Raw genomic sequence first — 19,990 nt, forward strand, 5'->3', positions numbered from 1 at the left:
GTGGTTTTTCCAGTAGTCATGTATGGCTGTGAGGGCTGGACCATAAAGAAGGCTGAGTGTTGAAGAATTGATGCTTTCAAACTGTGGTGTTGGAGAAGACTCTTGAGAGTCCCTTGGGCTGCAAGGAGATCAAACCAGTCAATCCTAAAGGAAATCAACCCTGAATTTCCATTGGAAGGACTGCCACGGAACCTGAAGCTCCATTACTTTGGCCACCTGATGCAAAGAGCTGACCCATTGGGAAAGACCCTGATGCTGGGAAGATTGAAGGCAAAAGGAGAAAGAGGGTGGCAGAGGATGAAATGGTTAGGTAGCATCACCGACTCAATGAACATGAGTTTGTGCAAACTCCAGGAGATAGTGGAGGACAGGGAAGCCTGGTGTGCTCCAGTCCATGGGATCACAGAGTCAGGCACGACTTAGTGACTGAATAACAACAAGGCTATGGTTTTCCTGGTGGTCATGTATGGATGTGAGAGTTGGACTGTGAAGAAAGCTGAGCACTGAAGAATTGATGCTCTTGAACTGTGGTGTTGGAGAAGACTCTTGAGTCTCTTGGACTGCAAGGAGATCCAACCAGTCCATCCTAAGGGAAATCAGTCCCGAATATTCATTGGGAGGAATGATGCTGAAGCTGAAACTCCAGTACTTTGGCCACCTCATGCGAAGAGTGGACTCATTGGAAAAGACTCTGATGCTGGGAGGGATTGGGGGCAGGAGGAGAAGGAGACGACAGAGGATGAGATGGCTGGATGACATCACCGACTTGATGGACATGAGTTTGAGTGAACTCTGGGAGTTGGTGATGGACAGGGAGGCCTGGCGTGCTGCGATTCATGGGGTTGCAAAGAGTTGCACACTACTGAGTGACTGAACTGAACTGAACAACAACACACTTAAGTGAATTCTGCAAATATACCAATGAAGTTATGGAGAGGTAGCATTACTGTTCACAGACACCTAGATGCTTACCTGAGTTCTTCACTGGATGAGCATATAGCCTTGTGACTCTGGATCTGGCTGAAGAACTTGGAGGGTCCTGCTTGTCATAATTATTTCCTACCAGGAAAATAAACCATATGTGCATAGACTTAACCTGGAGGAGGGCATGACCACCCGCTCCAGTACTCCTGCCTGGAGAATCCCATGGACAGAGGAGCCTGGCATGCTGCAGTCTATAGGTTCACACAGAGTCAGACAGGACTAAAGCGACTCAGCAGCAGCAGCAGCATAGACTCGAAAATTTTAGTTAGATAAAGACTGTGATACAAAAAAGAAACAAACTTCCCAGATGGCACAGTATCCTACCTTGTGTAGACAGTGTCACTAATGGGTCAGCCTGTTAGGGATTCTGGGAGCTCAGGGAAGCTGCGCTCACATATGCTGCATCTGTACCTATGCTGGGCCAGCTCCCTTCTGTAGCCTCGAATGAAGCTGTTGCAAGGGGAACTCGTCTTATGGGATTATACATGCAGCCTCTCTGCAGCACAGTGTGATCCATTTGACAGATTGCAAGCATGCTGCAATACCTACCACCACCACCACCACCAAGATTGTTTTTTTTTGTTTTTGTTTACAATAAACTCTGGAAAATTCTGAAAGAGATGGGAATACCAGACCACCTAAGCTGCCTCTTGAGAAATCTGTATGCAGGTCAGGAAGCAACAGTTAGAACTGGACATGGAACAACAGACTGGTTCCAAATAGGGGAAGGAGTATGTCAAGGCTGTATATTGTCACCCTGCTTATTTAACTTCTGTGCAGAGTACATCATGAGAAACGCTGGGCTGGAAGAAACACAAGCTGGAATCAAGATTGCCAGGAGAAATATCAATCACCTCAGATATGCAGATGACACCACCCTTATGGCAGAAAGTGAAGAGGAGCTAAAAAGCCTCTTGATGAAAGTGAAAGAGGAGAGCAAAAAAGTTGGCTTAAAGCTCATCATTAAGAAAACGAAGATCATGGCATCTGGTCCCATCATTTCATGGGAAATTGATGGGGAAACAGTAGAAACAGTGTCAGACTTCATGTTTTTGGGCTCCAAAATCATTGCAGATGGTGATTGCAGCCATGAAATTAAAAGATGCTTACTCCTTAGAAGAAAAGTTATGACCAACCTAGATAGTATATTCAAAAGCAGAGACATTACTTTGCCGACTCAGGTCCATCTAGTCAAGGCTATGGTTTTTCCTGTGGTCATGTATGGATGTGAGAGTTGGACTGTGAAGAAGGCTGAGCGCCAAAGAATTGATGCTTTTGAAGTGTGGTGTTGGAGAAGAATCTTGAGAGTCCCTTGGACTGCAAGGAGATCCAACCAGTCCATTCTGAAGGAGATCAGCCCTGGGATTTCTTTGGAAGGAATGATGCTAAAGCTGAAACTCCAATACTTTGGCCACCTCATGCGAAGAGTTGACTTGTTGGAAAAGACTCTGATGCTGGGAGGGATTGGGGGCAGGAGGAGAAGGGGACGACCGAGGATGAGATGGCTGGATGGCATCGCGGACTCAATGGACATGAGTCTGAGTGAACTCCGGGAGATGGTGATGGACAGGGAGGCCTGGTGTGCTGCGATTCATGGGGTTGCAAAGAGTCAGACATGACTGAGCAACTGAACTGAACTGAACTGAACTGAGGGCATGCCAAATGAAATTAAGAGAATAGTATAGATTGCCGTGGAAAGATCAGGTGAACCTTCTGAGATATCTCGCGGGAGAAACATAACCACTTGGAGACAGAGTCTTCATTTCTGTTCTAGAAACACAAGAAGAACCCACTTTGTGAACTCTTTTCTCCTTTCTAAACTGTTACCGAGGCTCCCTTTACTTTTCGCTTGGATTGTTGGGGTAACGTTGTACTTTTTACCTCCAGTACCTAAAGCACTCTCCTGCATTCCATCCCGTTCATTTCCTTAGTGGTCTAATTATGACTCCCTAGGGCCTTGGTATAGTGCAGAGTTTTTGTCAGGCCCTGTAAGTAGCAGGCCTTCCTGCATCGCCCAGTATGTACTCCTGTCTTCCTGGAGGTGTGGTGGTTCTTCTGTGTGCGGTTCTTCTTCTGTGGGATAGCTCTACGCAGGGTTCACCTGCTGAAATCGTGGCCAGTTTTCAGAGTCTAGCTCAGACTCCGCATTCCTATATGAAGTCTGTTGTGATTCTCCTAAACCAACCGTGACTTCACCCTTCTCCTTACAACCCCTCCTTTTGTTGTTTAGTTGCTAAGTCGTGTCCGACTCTTCTTGTGACCTCATGACTGTAGCCCTCCAGGCTCCTCTGTCCATGGGATTTCCCAGGCAAGAATACTGAAGTGGGTTGCCATTTCCTTCCGGAGGATCTTCCCCACCCAGGCATCCATCCTGCGTCTCCTGCTTTGGCAGGTGGGTTCTTTACCCCTGAGCCACCAGGGAAGTCCATCCTCTGCCTTAGTTGTGTTCTAGCTGAGTGGTTTGCAAACCTGGCTTGACTTCTTAGTCTGTAGACTCTGTATGGACAGGGACTGGGTCTTCCCCATCTTGATCACATTGCACGTATTTACAACCTCTGGGTTGAATGAACTGCATAATTCAACTACCACTCAGCTTTTCTCCCTGAAAATAAACTTACAGCAACTTTACATTCGCTTCACTTTTTTTTTTTTTCCTCCCTGAAAGCACCTAACACTGGACATTGCAAAAATGTCATCTTTCAATTCTGGTTTCCTCGGTGTGTATGCCCAGCAGTAGGACTGCTGGGTCATAAGGCAGTTCTATTTCCAGTTTTTTAAGGAATCTCCACACTGCTGGGCATACACACCAAGGAAACCAGAATTGAAAGAGACATGTGTACCCCAATATTCATCGCAGCACTGTTTATAATAGCCAGGAGATGGAAGCAACCTAGATGTCCGTCAGCAGATGAATGGATAAGAAAGCTGTGGTACATATACACAGTGGAATATTACTCAGCCATTAAAAAGAATACATTTGAGTCAGTTCTGATGAGGTGGATGAAACTGGAGCCGATTATACAGAGTGAAGTATGTCAGAAAGAAAAACACAAATACAGTATACTAACACATATATATGGAATTTAGAAAGATGGTAACGATAACCCTGTATGCGAGACAGCAAAAGAGACACAGATGTATAGAACAGTCTTTTGGACTCTGTGGGTGATGGAGAGGGTGGGATGATTTGGGAAAATGGCATTGAAACATGTATAATATCATATAAGAAACGAATCACCAGTCTAAGTTTGATGCAGGATACATGATGCTTGGGGCTGGTGCACTGGGATGACCCAGAGAGATGGTATGGGGAGGTAGGTGGGAGGGGGGGTTCAGGATTGGGAACACGTGTACACCCGTGGCGGATTCATGTTGATGTATGGCAAAACCAATACAGTATTGTAAAGTAAAATAAAGTAAAATTAAAAAAAAAAATCAACTGCTATTGTGTCCCTCATCTTGGACTTTTGACACACTTTTTTCTTTTTTTTTTTTTTTTTACTGAGCTAGGGTTGTACATTTGTGTCCTGGCAGCTTGAGAGCTCTGACTGTGAATAATGAGTCAGTTACTGTCCAGCCTCAGGGAAAGCACAGTGATCTCTGGCTGGCCAGGCTGAGGCAAGTCCCTCTTCCCTGCGCCCTTTCCAGTGAAGAACATGAAACAGTTGAAATTCAGAGTGCTGCAGAGGGAATTTAGGCAGAACCGTTGGCTGCTGAATTTAGCTTCTTTGGATTTATTCTGATTTATGATCGATTGGCTTTTAAACTGCTTATTTAACCCTAATGACTCTCGCTCCAGGGGCGGCCAGATACCAAGGAGCACGTGATTAAGAAGCAGTGGCGTGGAGTAGTTTGGCTGGGCAAATGAAGAGCCGATATTGTCCAGAGAAACATTGCTCTAGGCTAGGAATGTGATGTGAAAATCACCCCCCCTGATTTTCAAAGGACCCAACCTTGTTATAAGCATGAATGCTTAGCCCCTACGCTCTTGTCAGAAGGCTTTTTGCAGCTACCCAGTGTTGCACAGAATTTTGCACACACCCCCCCCCCATGAATTTTTCTTTCCTTATAGCAACATATTCAATATCACTTCATGACTGGGAACATGCTCTTGATTTATATCACTGTTGACCATGGTGCAGAAAAACAGACTCTTAGGGGTTGCCAGGAGGATTAGATCGTGAATTCTTATGTTGGTTGGGTTGATTTCTGAAAACTTTGCCAGAAGCCTAAACTTTCTTCTCAGCTCATGAACACTAGTCCAGCCTTTGAATGGGGGAATTTGAATTTTTAAAAATTTCTTTTGAAACTGAGTTCTCTGAAACAGATCGCTTTCATCTGGAATATATACAGTCAATTTATGATAGGTGTTTAATTTATCAAGGTATCAGTAGTTTCAACCCTTTTCCAGGAGAGTAAACTTTTTCTTTGGCCTGAAAATAGACACAATAGGTATAGTTGGTAGCCTTGCAAGGAAAATCTGTTGGAAGCTTGTCTGTTTGGTATCAAAAGAAAATTGAAATTCCACTGCTTCAGAATAATGAAACTTTTAGGAAAAAAAAAATACAACCTTTGTTTCATGTATATTGAAGTCTTGACTCAGAAATACCCAAAAGAAATGCTCTTTAAGGTCTCAAAAACCGACTTGTTCTCTGAAATATTGCTATTATATTTCTTAAGTGTATTATGTCTGACGCTTATTTCAAAGCAAGAAACATTAGGGATCAGATGAAAGGGTGGAAAAAGACTCTGATGAAAAACAGAAACAGCAGAATATGAGACACACACTTGGATGGGATGTGTGGATCGCCACCAGAATCACTCTGGGAGGCAACATCTGGCACTCGAATCAGGCTTTAGGCCACTTTGGATCCTGGGCTGTGCCATCATCTGCAATTTTGTTATTATCATATTGAAAAGGAACTTTTCTCCTATCTTATTCTGCACTTCATTCAAAGGGTTGACTTATTGGAAAAGACTCTGATGCTGGGAGGGATTGGGGGCAAGAGGAGAAGGGGATGACAGAGGATGAAATGGCTGGATGGCATCACTGACTTGATGGATGTGAGTCTGAGTGAACTCTGGGAGTTGGTGATGGACAGGGAGGCCTGGCGTGCTGCGATTCGTGGGGTCGTAAAGAGTCGGACACGACTGAGCGACTGAACTGAACTGAACTGATTCTGCCCAGAGATTAATTTTTCTTTGCTTTTGTTTTTTAAAATGATGAAAGCCTTTGTAAGATGCACTTTGGGGTCTTTGGAGTAAAGCAGTATGTACTCTTGTGAAACTGCTTTCAAGGTTTAGGAAGGAGTCTTCAAGCATAGGTTGAGTCAGACAGAGAACGAGTTTTTTTTCTGCATCTTTCGGTATTTTAAAAATGAAAGCTCTATGTGTACAATAAGAAGAAGTTTTAAAAGAGTGAATGAGAAGTTTTGTTCGATCTGACACCTGAACAGTCGTTCCACATCAGCATCAGAAGCCAGGACTTCATTATATTTTGCTCTTTATTTCGAAGGAGTTTCATCTGGTTATGTGTCAAATAACCTGGTGTTTTATTGGAAATGGCAGAGGAGTACACTGAGTGATTACAAGAACAAATAGAACTTGTCCTTAGAGAGCATCTGTTCTTCCCAGACGTGACTGTGCTTTTCAAATATGTAAGTCAATAGGTTATTACAGTAACGTTGTGCTGGGTACACAGTATTTTCTCTGGAACTACTAGACTTAGGTTGTGCTAGACTTAAAGGATAGGCTTCCCAGGTGCCAAGTGTAAAGAATCTGCCTGCCAGTGCAGGAGATGGAAGAGATGCCGGTTCCATCCCTGGGCGGGGGAAGATCCTCTGGAGAAGGAAATGGCAACCCACTCCAGTGTTCCTTCCTGGAAAATTCCACGGACAGAGGAAGCTGGTGTGCTTATAGTCGATGGGGTCTCAAAGAGTCGGACATGATTGAAGTGACTTAGCATGCACACATGCACCTTACCTCTGTTCCCCAATAGTACTTCTATGTTAAATGTCCTGCAGACAGCCCTACAAGTCTTAATTCTACCAAAATGAGGTATTCAGAAACAGACAAAGGATTCTGGCCACCTTGCACCAGGCTGAGGTCATTAGAACACAAATCCCACTGATTTCAGTGGGCCTCCACTTGCCCGCACCTCCCGTCCCATCGGTTCAGGACACAGAGCACTGAGCTGCGTCCTGTCACATAGCAGTGTCCCGCTAGCCATCTATTTCACACATGGCAGTGAATCTGTGCCAGTGCTACGCTCCCAGTTAAGTTGCATAGCACAGTAAGTGGTTAGGAAGGACTGGGTTCAAATCCCTACTTGGCTACTTACCAGCTGTATCACTTTGAACAGGGTACTTAGGCTCTCTGTAGGCCTTGATTTCTTCATCTGAAAAATGGGGATACTAACAGTACCTACCTCTACGGCAATTGCAAGGTTTAAATGAGATTTATGAGATGCATATAAAAGACTGTCTGACACTCAAGTAAGTGTTAACCCTTATTTATTTTAATATTACTGCTAATATTAAAACTAATTTAATGGCTTAAGCCCTGGCCGCAGGGTAGTTGGCTCACTAGCCCTTTCATCTGTTGCTCTGACTCTCGCCCACATGTTAGCCTACGTTTGCAGCTGCCCCAGGTACGTTTCCCTCAGTCTCCTCTGGAGCCTCAAATGCAACTTGGGACAAAGGTTAATTTGTCCTCTCTCATCTGAATTTATCCCCCACATTTCTGTTAATGGCACCATGTTATCATAATTTTCTCTTAATTTAGGATGAAATCTTAGACTCTTTCCTTATCCTAAGGACAAAATCATGAATGTGCAAAGATTTAGTACAAAGGTATTTACTGTTACAGTTTAAATAATTGAGAATATGAATTGGTTAAATAAACTATGTTAAATATATACAATGGAATTCTCTACAGTCATTAAAATTACACAGAAGAATATGCAATAATATGGAAAAAATATTCTCAAGTTGACTTATAATATGGTATGTATCGTACAGTTCCATTTTTGTTTTAGAAGTTTATGGATGCATAGATAAAAGATGAGAAAAATAGTCACTGAAAAAATTGTTTTGTAGCATTTCTGTCTTGTAGGATTATGTGTGATATTCTAATTTTAATTTTTTTCTCTTATAAATTTTCTAAAATCATCTGTATGTTGCTTCCATATTTTTACTTTTATTTTTTAAATTTATTTATTTTAATTGGAGGCTAATTACTTTACAATATTGTATTGGTTTTACCATACATTGACATGAATCAGCCATGGGTGTACATGTGTTCTCCATCCTGAACCCCCCTCCACCTCCCTCCCCATCCCATCCCTCAGGGTCATCCCAGTGTTCCAGCCCTGAGCATCCTGTATGATGCATCGAACCTGGACTGCGATCTGTTTCACATATGATAATATACATGTTTCAGTGCTATTCTCTCAAATCATCCCACTCTCGCCCTGTCCCACAGAGTCCAAAAGACTGTTCTATACATTGGTGTGTCGTTTGCTGTCTTGCATATAGGGTCATCGTTACCATCTTTCTAAATTCCATATATATGTGTTAGTGTACTGTATTGGTGTTTTTCTTTCTGGAAAAAAAACCTCTCAAATTTAGGGAAAAAAAAAAAAAAGAGATGGGTAATGTCTACTGCTGCCAAGTCGCTTCAGTTGTGTCCGACTCTGTGCGACCCCAGAGACGGCAGCCCACCAGGCTCCCCCATCCCTGGGATTCTCCAGACAAGAAGACTGGAGTGGGTTGGCATTTCCTTCTCCAATGCATGAAAGTGAAAAGTGAAATTGAAGTCACTCAGTCATGTTAGACTTCTAGTGATCCCATGGACTGCAGTCTACTAGGCCGCTCCGTCCATGGGTTTTTTCCAGGCAAGAGTACTGGAGTGGGTTGCCATTGCCTTCTCCGGGTAATGTCTAAGAGTCTTGCAAATACTGTATTTTATTGACCTTTTAACGCAGGCTGAGAACAATGCGGGATATATAGTAAGCTCTTATAAATGTTTGTTGAATAGTGAATAAAATAGTGTTGTCTTTTATGCATTTTTAGAAATAACTTTATAGGTTAAGAGTACTTAATGCTTCAAGCATTCAGTTTGTAGATGACCTTGAAAAGTTTTCTGTTGCTGTTTGGAAGAAAAATTCTCAATAAACACAAAATAAACTAGACTGGATGTGGTGGGTGTTTTCTAATATTATGTAATTTATCATTTCAGAGAATGTGACCAAAAGAGAAGCCTTTGGAGCTAATTCTTCAAAAAACAATTTTACTTCAATAAAATTTACTCAGAGAAATGAACCGAACGATCACCGCCTTAGCAATAAAGCCATCTTTCTTCGCACTTCATCACAGTGTTCGGAAGAGGAGCAGGTACTACCATAGCGCATTTATGGAAGCAGAGAAAACAATTCACTGTGAATTTGAAACAAGAGACTGTAAGAATATAAAAAACACTGGACAGTTGTTGGATCAGTAACTCACCCTCCTGACTTTAGAAGGAGAGCCCCTGATTACTTAGCTGACAATCGTCATTACATTTCATGGTTTCAACAGCCAGCTTATGATAATATCAGGATCTGCCATCTACAGATTTTTCTTGTAATTACTTCTATATTTTAGCTTATCTTCTGTTTGGGATAAAAGAGTTCCTTTTTATAATTCTCTGTGTAAATGGAGTTTCTTTTACTGTCGTGGTTTCAGTCCTTCAGACTTAAAGTAGAACGTGTTATCTTGGTTTTTCCAAGAGTTGGTCAGTAAATAAATGTTAGATGCTCTCTTCCTAATCTTCAAGATTTCAGAGACTATGTTCACATTCTTTCTAGCTATGTTTTTTTAACAATCAAGGAATCCTAGTGGAAACTGTTCTATTTTTTTAAGCCATTTGAGTTTCTACTTTATATCTCACATGTCTTCCCTGTGATATTGTGGATAGAATTGTATATGAGATTGTGGTTTTATGCAAGGGAAAAACATCTTCATGTTAGAAGTGTGTTTATATACAGTGAAGGCCTATAATTCTTTACTTCTAAAAATTATTCCAGAGAGACAGTTAAGGGACAAAACTTTTTTTTTTTTCTTGGAAGATTTTCTGTCTATTGGCAATCAGTGGCAGTAGGAATTACATTTTCTGTTGAATCTTTAACCAGTATGTGCAAGGCAAAGAATTGTTTCACAATATTTTTTCCGCATAACTTGAAAGTGTTGTATTAGCGTTCTCTGCTTTGTCCTGCAGAGGTTCGTTGGGTGGCATGGGAGCTGGGGTAACAAGAGGGGGAGTGTTCCTGTTTCACGCACGAGAAAACCGAGATGAAGTATGTTACTCTAAGGTGCACTGTAGGTGGGTCTAGAGGTCAGAAGTAGAAGTCAGACCTCCTGAAACCTATTCCCTGACCACCACTATGACCTAGCAAATCTGCCGTCACTAAGGTGTGATGGTCTATCAAGCATAGCTAATGAACAGAAACCGGAAGGGGAGAGCTGTGCCTGAAGGGCTACAGACCAGCTCCTTTATTTTCTGTTATTTCAAGTTCCCATCAATATGTCTTCAGTGGTTTTTGTCTTGTTTTTCAGATAATGATAGATGATGGCCAAAAAGCTGGCAGTTCCTTTCAAGGGGATCTGAATCGAGCAGGGGAGGCGAAGGTGAGGCATGATTCAATTTTGTTCCATGGCCAAAACCCTAAAAAAGCACAAAAACCTCACAGGACTCATTTGCTATCTCCCATACAGATTTGGAAAATTCAGCAGATTTTGTCCATGTGATTTTTTTTTTTTTAATGGTGTTTGATTAAAAAAAAAAAAGATGTTTGATTATCTTCAACTGTCTTGGTTGGCTGGGTTCTGGATCTTTTTTCCTCAAAGCTTTAGAAGTAGAAGTGGTGCTTCAATAGAGGAACATGACTCTCATTCCCCTGAACTTACACCATTAAGAGAAATGACAATATAACAGATTCTCAAGTTTTAGCGCTAAACCATCATTTGGAAGATAAGTTTTTGCTGTCACTTGGATGTCAAAAAATAACTGCAGTTATGTACTTAGAAGCAGTGGAAGCTACCATTTTTAATTCCTGTGTAAAAGCCATAGTCTGATAAGTAGAGTGGGGAAGAAAGGCCTAGGCTGTGTTTTGAATTCCAATGATGAAATCTAAATTTATGATTTTATGGTATTTTGTCATGCACATGTTTTAGATCATAAGCATAAAAGGCATTTCGACATCCTGCCTTTGCTAGGTCTGCCAGTGGTGAAATCATTGTTTTAATTTACACTCTTTGATGTTCACCTGAGATGAATCAGTTCATGTATGAAGTGTTAACATTTTGTTAATCTAAAATGTGTCATTGTCAGCTTGCTGTGGAAAGCAGTATTCCACGTGGAATAGTTTTTCATTGAAATGCTGCTATTGTGTCTATAAAGGTCATTTGCTCTGCTTTTTACCTTTGAAGTAATCTTCAGTTTTATTTGCTCGAAAGAGAACGCTTGATTTTTTGCCCTGCTCTCCTTTCGTGTGGTTACCTGGGGCAGGATGATTTTGTTTCGAATGAACCTTCTCTCCTGCTTTAGTTTCTTCTGTCTTTGGAATTTAAAGCACACTGTTATGAGAACAGTCAGACCCACCACCATCGCTGGCCAGAGAAACAAGAGCAATAAAATAAAAACAAAAGACAGAGACACTGCTTTGGACTGTCTTGATGGTGGTATATATTCTGGGATAGAATCAGGAACAAAAACTTTTCAAAACCTCCCCAGACTGTATTTTTTCTTTCAGTCTAGAGATTTTATTATGGTGCCTACAAAATCCAGGCCAGCTTCTAAATTTACTGCTGCTTTCAGATGTCTCTGGGAAAGCACAGTGAACACAAAGGACTCTATCTGGGACTCAAAAGTTAATGAGAAAATTGGATTCAGTTGCTCACTTGAGTGTTGTAGAAATGGATTCATTGATTCTTAACTGCATTTTTTTTTCCTCTAGGTTTGATTTGCATAAAAATGATATTAATCCTTTTCTAGGTAGACAATTTCCTTGATATAGAAGATTTAGACCTGGATGAAGAGATTAATCCTCAACTGAGCAAGGGTATGTTTTTTGTTTCCTTCCTACACTGCTTGACCTCTTTCTAGAAACTACACGTAAGACTTTAGACAGCTTTTTTTTTTTTTTACCCCTGGGTGGGTGGGCGTGGGGTGCAATTCTTACCCCTCCTTTCCCTGAGATACAGAAAACTGGAGTCCTGAAGTCTCTTTTTTTTATTAATAAAGATTTCAGCTGAAAGGTCAAACAAAGCTTGTTGAAGGTTGTAAAGTCTTTGGTCTTAAAAGAAATAAAGATTTTCTTCCTCCCATCTTCCATTTACCATATGATTGATTTTTGGATAATTGTCTCAAGTAGACCCACTTAAGTCAAACTCTTATTTCTTAGAATTTCTGCATCATGCTATAAATTGAGATTAGTTTTGAATGCTCCGTAAAATACCAGTTGATCATAAACATTATGAGAGTTGGTCATAAAATAAACACAAAAGAAAATAAAATCCAGATTTTTGCTTTTATAAATATTTATTAATATGTAGGCCAAACACTTAAAACTAAAGCTGTGTTGTGAATGTGTTTTTCTGGGCTGTTCTACGTAGGCTGGGCTGAGAGAGCCCGCTGTCTGCTGACATGTACATCGTCCATGATGTTTATGAGGCCTTTTTCCTCTCCTGGTTAACATTTCTGTGTAAGCATAGGTATCCTTTGTTACTCCAAAGAGCTTTGAAATACGTTCAAAATTTGAGTTGTTTTGAAAACTCTTATTCCTAATTTAATATGCAATATCTCAACATTAATGTTGAATGTTTCCATGGGGCAGTTTCCACAGGGGAGTTGGTTGTTGGTGTTTGCTGTTTACAGTCATTAGGTGGTCATAAACAGCCATTGTGGTCATTATTGTTGGGGAGGAGGGCTTCTTTCTGATCACACAGGAGTTAAAGTGCAGGCTGTAGCTGCTTTGTGGACTGCTGTCTGTAAATTGTCTATAGAAACCTTTGCTTGGGCTTCTCTGGTTCCCCCTGAATTTGAGAGGCTTTGGTAATTGGAAGCAATTAACATTTTTATTCTGCTTCCAAACATAACCGTACTCCACTGAAAGGACTGTTTCTCAAGCAGTCTATTAACCAGCAAACTGCAGACTTTTTTCCCCTTGCTTACTTGGTTTAAGGGAGATGAGGGATCTAAGGGAATCACAGACTCCTGGGAGAGGTTCTTTTAACTTCCGTGCCTTAGGTGGCTCTGAGTTTCTTTATAAGAGCAATTTAGGGGTTCTGATTGGATTCGAAGATATTGCTAAGGATTGATGAGGGAGGCAAATTTGTAGAGCAAGCGCACTGTTTCTGGGTTTTGGGTAGTTTGGGAGAAAGGAGCAGATTCCTCAGTCTTGTTCCCAAAAAAAGAGTTTAATTCAGAAGGTCTTTCGTGACAGCTAGTGATCTGTGTTATTAACCACTCCCCCTGGGGATTCTGATATAGTTCTTCTGTGGGTAGTACTTGGAGTTGGCACTTGGAATTGGCATGTATACATTTGCAACATAGAGTTAGCTTCACAGGAGGGCACAACAGTGTACAGGTGGAACGTTTCTGTGATGGTTACTTTTCTTGCCAGTAATTAGAAAGTCTGTATACCGACATGATCCTGCATAGCCAGTGAATTTGATTTTGGTTGTATCAGTATTTTAAATTAGTCTTTACTTCGCCCACTACTTTCACATTATTTCCTTTAAACATTTTTTAAGTTATTTTTTTTTATTACTATTAGGTCTATTTCTTTTGTTTAAAAGATTGCATAAAAACGTCTCACTAGTATGATTTTTCCAGAAATTTGAGAACAGGTAGTTTTTCATTTGTGTATAAAAGCTTCTTGAGGCTGAACCAAGTCTCAGTGGGCTTGGATGAGCTAGTCAAGACCTTCTGAGGTGTAAAATAATGTGAAAAGTCAAGGCTAAAAAGCAACCAAGGCTTCAGTGATCTGTTCCAATTACTGAAAAGACCACCGAGCTTCACCGTTTTTCTAATGTACAATCTGGGTCATCTGAAAGAAAAAAAACACACACACGCACGTTATTTGCCAAGGTGGGTTTTATCTTTGGGTCTAATTTGTATTACACTTCTAATTTGTATTACACTTCAGGAATATGAGCAGAAGGTAAATATATCAGATGGGAAATGTGACATTTTAAATAAGCAAGTTGCTTGTATAATTTTGGCAGCTGAGAGGCTTACTGATTAGATTCTGTCATTATTGTTTAAACAACAGATTTGCCTGGGGCAACAAGGAAGTGAGTTGCCTACTGTTTTTCTACCGTTGACTTTATTTGTTCACCTTCTTCATTTTCATAAATATTCTCCAAGATTCAGGCCTTTGATGCTGCCCTGGGATTTAGCTTGTTGTTTCAGCAGCCCAGGTGGACACAGTTTTTCCAAGAAGCCATCCCAGTGCCGTGCTATTGACCAGTTGTCCAAGGAAACCTTGGCCACAAAGTGTGGTGCCCTGTGTTTATTTGACATTAAATTAACTTTTTTTTCCCTCCTTTGAGACAAGATAATTACCCTGGTTACTTACTGCCATGCATATCCAGAAAGATTATTATTTGGAATAGGTATTAATTATTATAGGGGCCTCCCTGGTGGCTCAGTGGTAAAAGAATCTGCCTGCCAATGCTGGAAACTCTGGTTTGGTTTGAGTTGAGAAGATTCCCTGCAGAAGGAAATGGCAACCCACTCCAGTATTCTTGCCTGGGAAATCCCATAGGCAGAGGAGCCTGACAGGCTATATAGTCCATGGGATCACAGAAGACTCAACAATTGGTTTGCCCTTTAGAGTAGAAAGAATCTTCTGATTGTCTTTATTTCCACCCCTCAGTTTGCCCCGCCTATTCTCTGTATGAGTGCAGAAGGTCAAAGAGACTGTTTTGAGGTCTGGTATTCAGAATTATACTGTATTATACAAGTTTCTTGGCCAGTGTATGTACTTATGTTGTGATTGATTTCATTGAATGAAAATGGGCAACTGATTCCTGCTTGAAGATTGGCAGCCTTATTTGATTTTCATTTTCAAGCTTTCCAGTGCTTACAATTTTAATGAAGATATCAGTTTCTCTCCCTCTCCCTCTTTTTTTTTTTTTTTTCCTTTGAAATTTTCCTTATCTGCAACTTAGAGCAGCTTTATGTAGCCTATGAATGACCTGGCTTTTATTCAATAAATATTTAACAACTGTGACTGAATCTGGGAATAAAATAAAAAATAAAACATATCTGTTTCCTGTCCTTATGGAAATTCATAGTTTATTGGAAGTATTGGACATTAACCAGATAGAGACAAATATATAATTACAAATTGCTCTAGATCTTATGAGAGCACATTGTAGAGGAATTTAATTTTTCTGTGGATCAGATAAAGAGCAGAGAGCTTGAGATCTAAAGGATGAGTAATTATTAGCTAGGTGAGGGGTGGGCAGGAGAGTATAGCAACAGGATGAGAACAGCTTATGTAAAGATCCTGAGCTAGGAGAGGATGGCATATTTCTGCCAATTCATAGTTTAGGCATTTCATTTACTACACTTGAGACTGTTAAAAATCATCATTTCATTGCTTAGAAGATCACTAAAAACGTTGAGAAGGAAAAAAATCCTAGCTTCAAAATGTTCCTTTATTTCTATTCCTCCAATTATTTTTTATGTGCAGACTTATCCATCTATTAAACTCCAGTTTGAAAGCCTTGTCAGCCACAAAGATAAATGCTTCCACTCCATCCCTGAGAACAGAATTGGCATGATAATTACACCCTTTCAACAGTTCCTATGTTTATTTCTCCCGTAGGAAAAAAGAAAGGTTTTATCTAATTGGAGAGATCAGGGGAAAATACTGGATGTGTATGGATGAGGCTTTTGCTTCTTCCTCTGGGGTCATGCTGTTTGGAAGGTGTATGTTCTCTCTTCTGTGCTCATGCCACCTTTCTTATTGTAGACACTTTACAGGGGACCCAGGCCTGCCTTACCCGGTGGTTTTCAACCTGAGATACGTTAGAATCACTTGAGGAGCTTTAAAAAAAAAAGACAATACCTGCATCCTGCCTTTGGAGATCCTTTTCCGGTAGCCTGGTGTGTGTCCTGGGCACTGGCAGGTTTTAAAGCTCCCCAGGTGACTCTAATATGCTGTTGAAGCTGAGAACCAGCTCTAGACAGTTCTGGAGGTATCACTCTTGAGCCCCTACTCCAAGAGCTACAGGGATGTGAAGAGGTTCTCCTTTTACCTGGCTGGATTCGTGTCATCTGTGTGGACTTCCTCTCAGGTGGGATAGTCTGAGGTCTAGATTTGGGAGGAAAGCTCAATAAGCAAGAGATCCAATTGTGACTGCAAGACAAGCTCCATTTTCAAAATCAGCTTCATTATTTATAAAGCTCATATTTTGATCCCCGTTATTTTGTCTCCTGAATGTATTTTCCTCTATTGCTATATTTAAAGGTAGAGGGATATGATTTATTATCACTGTCAAATGCCAGCTCCAGCCGTAAGTCAGTCTTCCCAGACCTTCCCCAGCTTGTTCCCCAGCTTCTTGGATAGCAGTAGTAGTCTTCTGCCTCCTTATATATTTCCACTTTTACTTTGCAATTTTTTTCTTGGAGTGGGTGTTGGTTAATGTGTCTCTTGAAAGTGGCGTATGATTAATTCATGTGCATCTATACACACATACACACACACCCAACTTTGTCTTTTAGAGTGTCTGATCCATTTATGTTTAATATAGTTGCTGATATATTTGACTTTAAATCTCTTATCTTACTGTTTTGTTTTCCACTTGTTCTGCCAGTTATATATTCTTTTCTTCACTCATTTTTTGCCTATTTTGGATCAATCACATATTATTGTTTCATGGCCTCCTATTTTTTCTGGGTAGAGAATTCTACCCAGAATATATATAATTATTTTCTTCAGCATTTTAAAGGTGTTATTCTGTTTTGTTATGGTGTTAATTGTTCCTCTATTGAAAACTGTAGAAAAACCAAATGTCAATCTGATTGTTGTACATTTGAAGGTAATATCAATATGTTTTTTACCTCATTTGCTTACTTCTATGATTTTCTCTTTGTTTTTCAGTAATTTCATTATGCCTTGGCATTGTTTACTTTGCATTTATTCTGCTTGGGGTTTGTGGATTCGTATAAATGTTGGGAAAGTCTCAGCTATTATGTCTTCAAATAATACCTGTGCCCAGACCTTTTCATCATGTCCCACATTTCCCCATGCTCTTTCCTGCATTTCCATCATTTTCTATTTCCTTTCTTTCTTCAGCTAGAATATTTTCTACGGTGTTTCAATTCAGTAATCTTGTCTTGTATCAAATATGATGTTAAAGCCATCAGTATTTCTGTTATAGTTGTCAAGAGATCTGGAGTATCTATTTTTAAAAATTTCAGTTCCCTGCCCAAATTCTCCATCTTGTAATATATGTATTGGAATGTATTAATTGGTTATTTTAAAGTTCTTGTCTCATAATTCCAATAACTGAGATGTTCCGTGGGTCCATGTGTATCATTAATTTCCTTTTGATCCAGTGTCTTTGTATACCTGGTAATTTTTGTTTGAGCGCTGAATACTGTATATAAAATATTACAGAGGCTCTGGATGATGTTACCTTTATCTGTGCTTAGAGAAACTCCAACATTCTCTGCTAGCATTTAGAGTAGTTATAGATCAGCTTAACCCAATATGGGATTGAGCTGATTTGGTGACTGAGATTCAGGTTTTATGAAAGAAAGTAAAAGTGTTAGTTGCTAATTCATATCTGACTCTTCGCGACCCCATGGACTGTAGCCCTTCAGGCTCCTCTGTTCATGGCATTCTCTGGGCAAGAACACTGGAGTGCCATTTCCTACTCTAGAGGATCTTCCCAACCCAGGGACTGAACCTGGATCTCCTCCGTTGCAGGCATATTCTTCACCATCTGAGCCACCACCTCAGGCTTTATGAGGGCTGCTCTACTTCTAGTTCTCGCTTGCTTCTAGGGTGTAGCCCTTCAGGGTAAATTACAGCCCTTTCTTTTTGGAAGTCCTGAACTGTTTTTTGTCTTCAGAGCACTGTGAATCTGTTGGTAGTTCTGCTAAGCTTCTCAGCCTCTTAGCCTATTTCTTCTTCTTGGTCTTTTAGCCTCTGCTTACAAATCACTAGATGCCATATGTTGAAAAACAGCTTAGAATCTTAGACTCACATTCAGTACTTTCCTTCTCTCCAGGATCTTAGCCCCTCAAGTTTTGGGCTTTCCTGGTAGCATTCCAGTGCCTTTAACTAGTTAATTTTTATCATTTTCACAGCTGTTGTAGTGTTCTTGCTGGAAGGTTCAGACTATATGATGAGGGTCAGATATTAAATGTGGTCTGGGAGCTCCTTTGGAAACTCCAAGGTCTGAAGGTCAAATATGTTGACGTTTGCACTGATGTTGCAAAAGCAATGATGGGTAAAGATACTAGTACCTTAGTGTGACTCAAGGTAGAATCACCAAGCTATACTAGTCGTCACTGTTACCTTCACTGTCATGAATTTGTAGTTAAAACAAATGCCAGATTCCATTGAAAATGTCTTCGATGAAATGGTGTTTGTGTGGTGTGTGCTCAGTCACGTCCAATTCTTTGTGACCCCGTGGACTGTAGTCCCCCAGGCTCCTCTGTCCGTGAAATTCTCCAGGCAAGAGTACTGGAGTGGGTTGCCATTTCCTTCTCCAGAGGATCGTCCTGACCCAGGGATCTAACCCGAGTCTTCCACATTGCAGGCAGATTCTTTACCGTCTGCGCCACCAGGGAAGTAGTAAAAATTATTAATTTTATTGAATCTTGATCCACTTCTGCTGCATACTGACGCACAACAGTTGTATTTCACGTGTACATGAAATACACGAGCATTTTTTCATGGAAAAAATGAAACACACTTTTTCATGAAAAACACTTGTGCCGTTGAGTGGTGTGCTGAATTAATTTTTTTTTTCTTTCATGGATCAACATTTTTACTTGAAAGAATGACTGACAAAGTGTAGTTCTCAAAAGTGAATGAAGTGAAGCTGTCTTTTCAAGACAAACAACTGATAGTGTTCATTGCCAGTGATAAAGTTGGCAATGGATCAAGTGAAAATTGGATTTTTGGAAAACTTATATCCAGTACTGTGAGCTTGACAGCTTCTCAATATTTAAAGGCTTTTTTGATAAAATTGGTAATGTTAACTAATGTGACTTTTATATTGCATAATGAAATATGTCAACATTTGAAAGATCTGCATAACAGAGTGAACCACCATTTTCCAAATAACCGATTTATGGTGTTACAAAATCATGCACAGGAAAACAATTCATTTATGATAAAGGCCAGACCAATGAATTTTAAACATAAGAGCATGAAAACTTCTCTGAAAGTGTTTCATGTTGCACATTGAAAATATTTTTAAAACCAATATCATTTGTCAAGATCCAGTGTGTATCAAAGAATATCCCCAACTGTATAAAAGGAGTATTAAAGTACTCCTCCCCTTTCCAACATATATATCGTGTGAGACTAGAATTTCTTCATTTTCATCATGTGAAACAGCATATTCCAAAAATTGAATGCAGAAGCAAATATAGAATCCAGCTTTCTTCTACTTAAGAACTTAAAAGATTCAGAAAATGTAAAACAATGCTTCTTTTCTATTATTTTTGCTTTTGGAAAATATCTTTTTTAAAAAGTATTTATTTTAATAATGATTGTATTATTTTAATAATTTGAAATCAAATATTTGAAAATTCAGTTTCTAATATGGTGAATATTGTTAGATATAACTCCCACCAAAAAAAGCTCTTTGCATCTTCAAAAATTTTTAACAAGAAACTCTGACATAAACTATCATAGCTGGAATCCATATGCATAAGAGACCTCAGTCCATTTCTTATGTGTATCCTTTTTGGTCTTGAGGAGTGCCCAAAATTT

General features: G+C 40.0%; 1 protein-coding gene across 2 annotated transcripts in view; it reads left to right on the plus strand.

Annotated features, from left to right (window-relative positions):
- IFTAP (intraflagellar transport associated protein) overlaps nucleotides 1-19,990 on the plus strand; it is a 67,809-nt gene that overhangs the window by 36,487 nt on the left and 11,332 nt on the right. For both annotated transcript variants that reach the window (XM_068989078.1, XM_068989077.1), the window contains 3 exons: nucleotides 9,223-9,377; nucleotides 10,578-10,649; nucleotides 12,016-12,082. In XM_068989078.1, the coding sequence (XP_068845179.1) occupies nucleotides 9,223-9,377; nucleotides 10,578-10,649; nucleotides 12,016-12,082 (294 nt within the window). The remainder of the gene's footprint in view (nucleotides 1-9,222; nucleotides 9,378-10,577; nucleotides 10,650-12,015; nucleotides 12,083-19,990) is intronic.

Source organism: Capricornis sumatraensis, chromosome 16 (genome assembly GCF_032405125.1).
Source record: "Capricornis sumatraensis isolate serow.1 chromosome 16, serow.2, whole genome shotgun sequence".
Classification (NCBI taxonomy): Eukaryota; Metazoa; Chordata; class Mammalia; order Artiodactyla; family Bovidae; genus Capricornis; species Capricornis sumatraensis.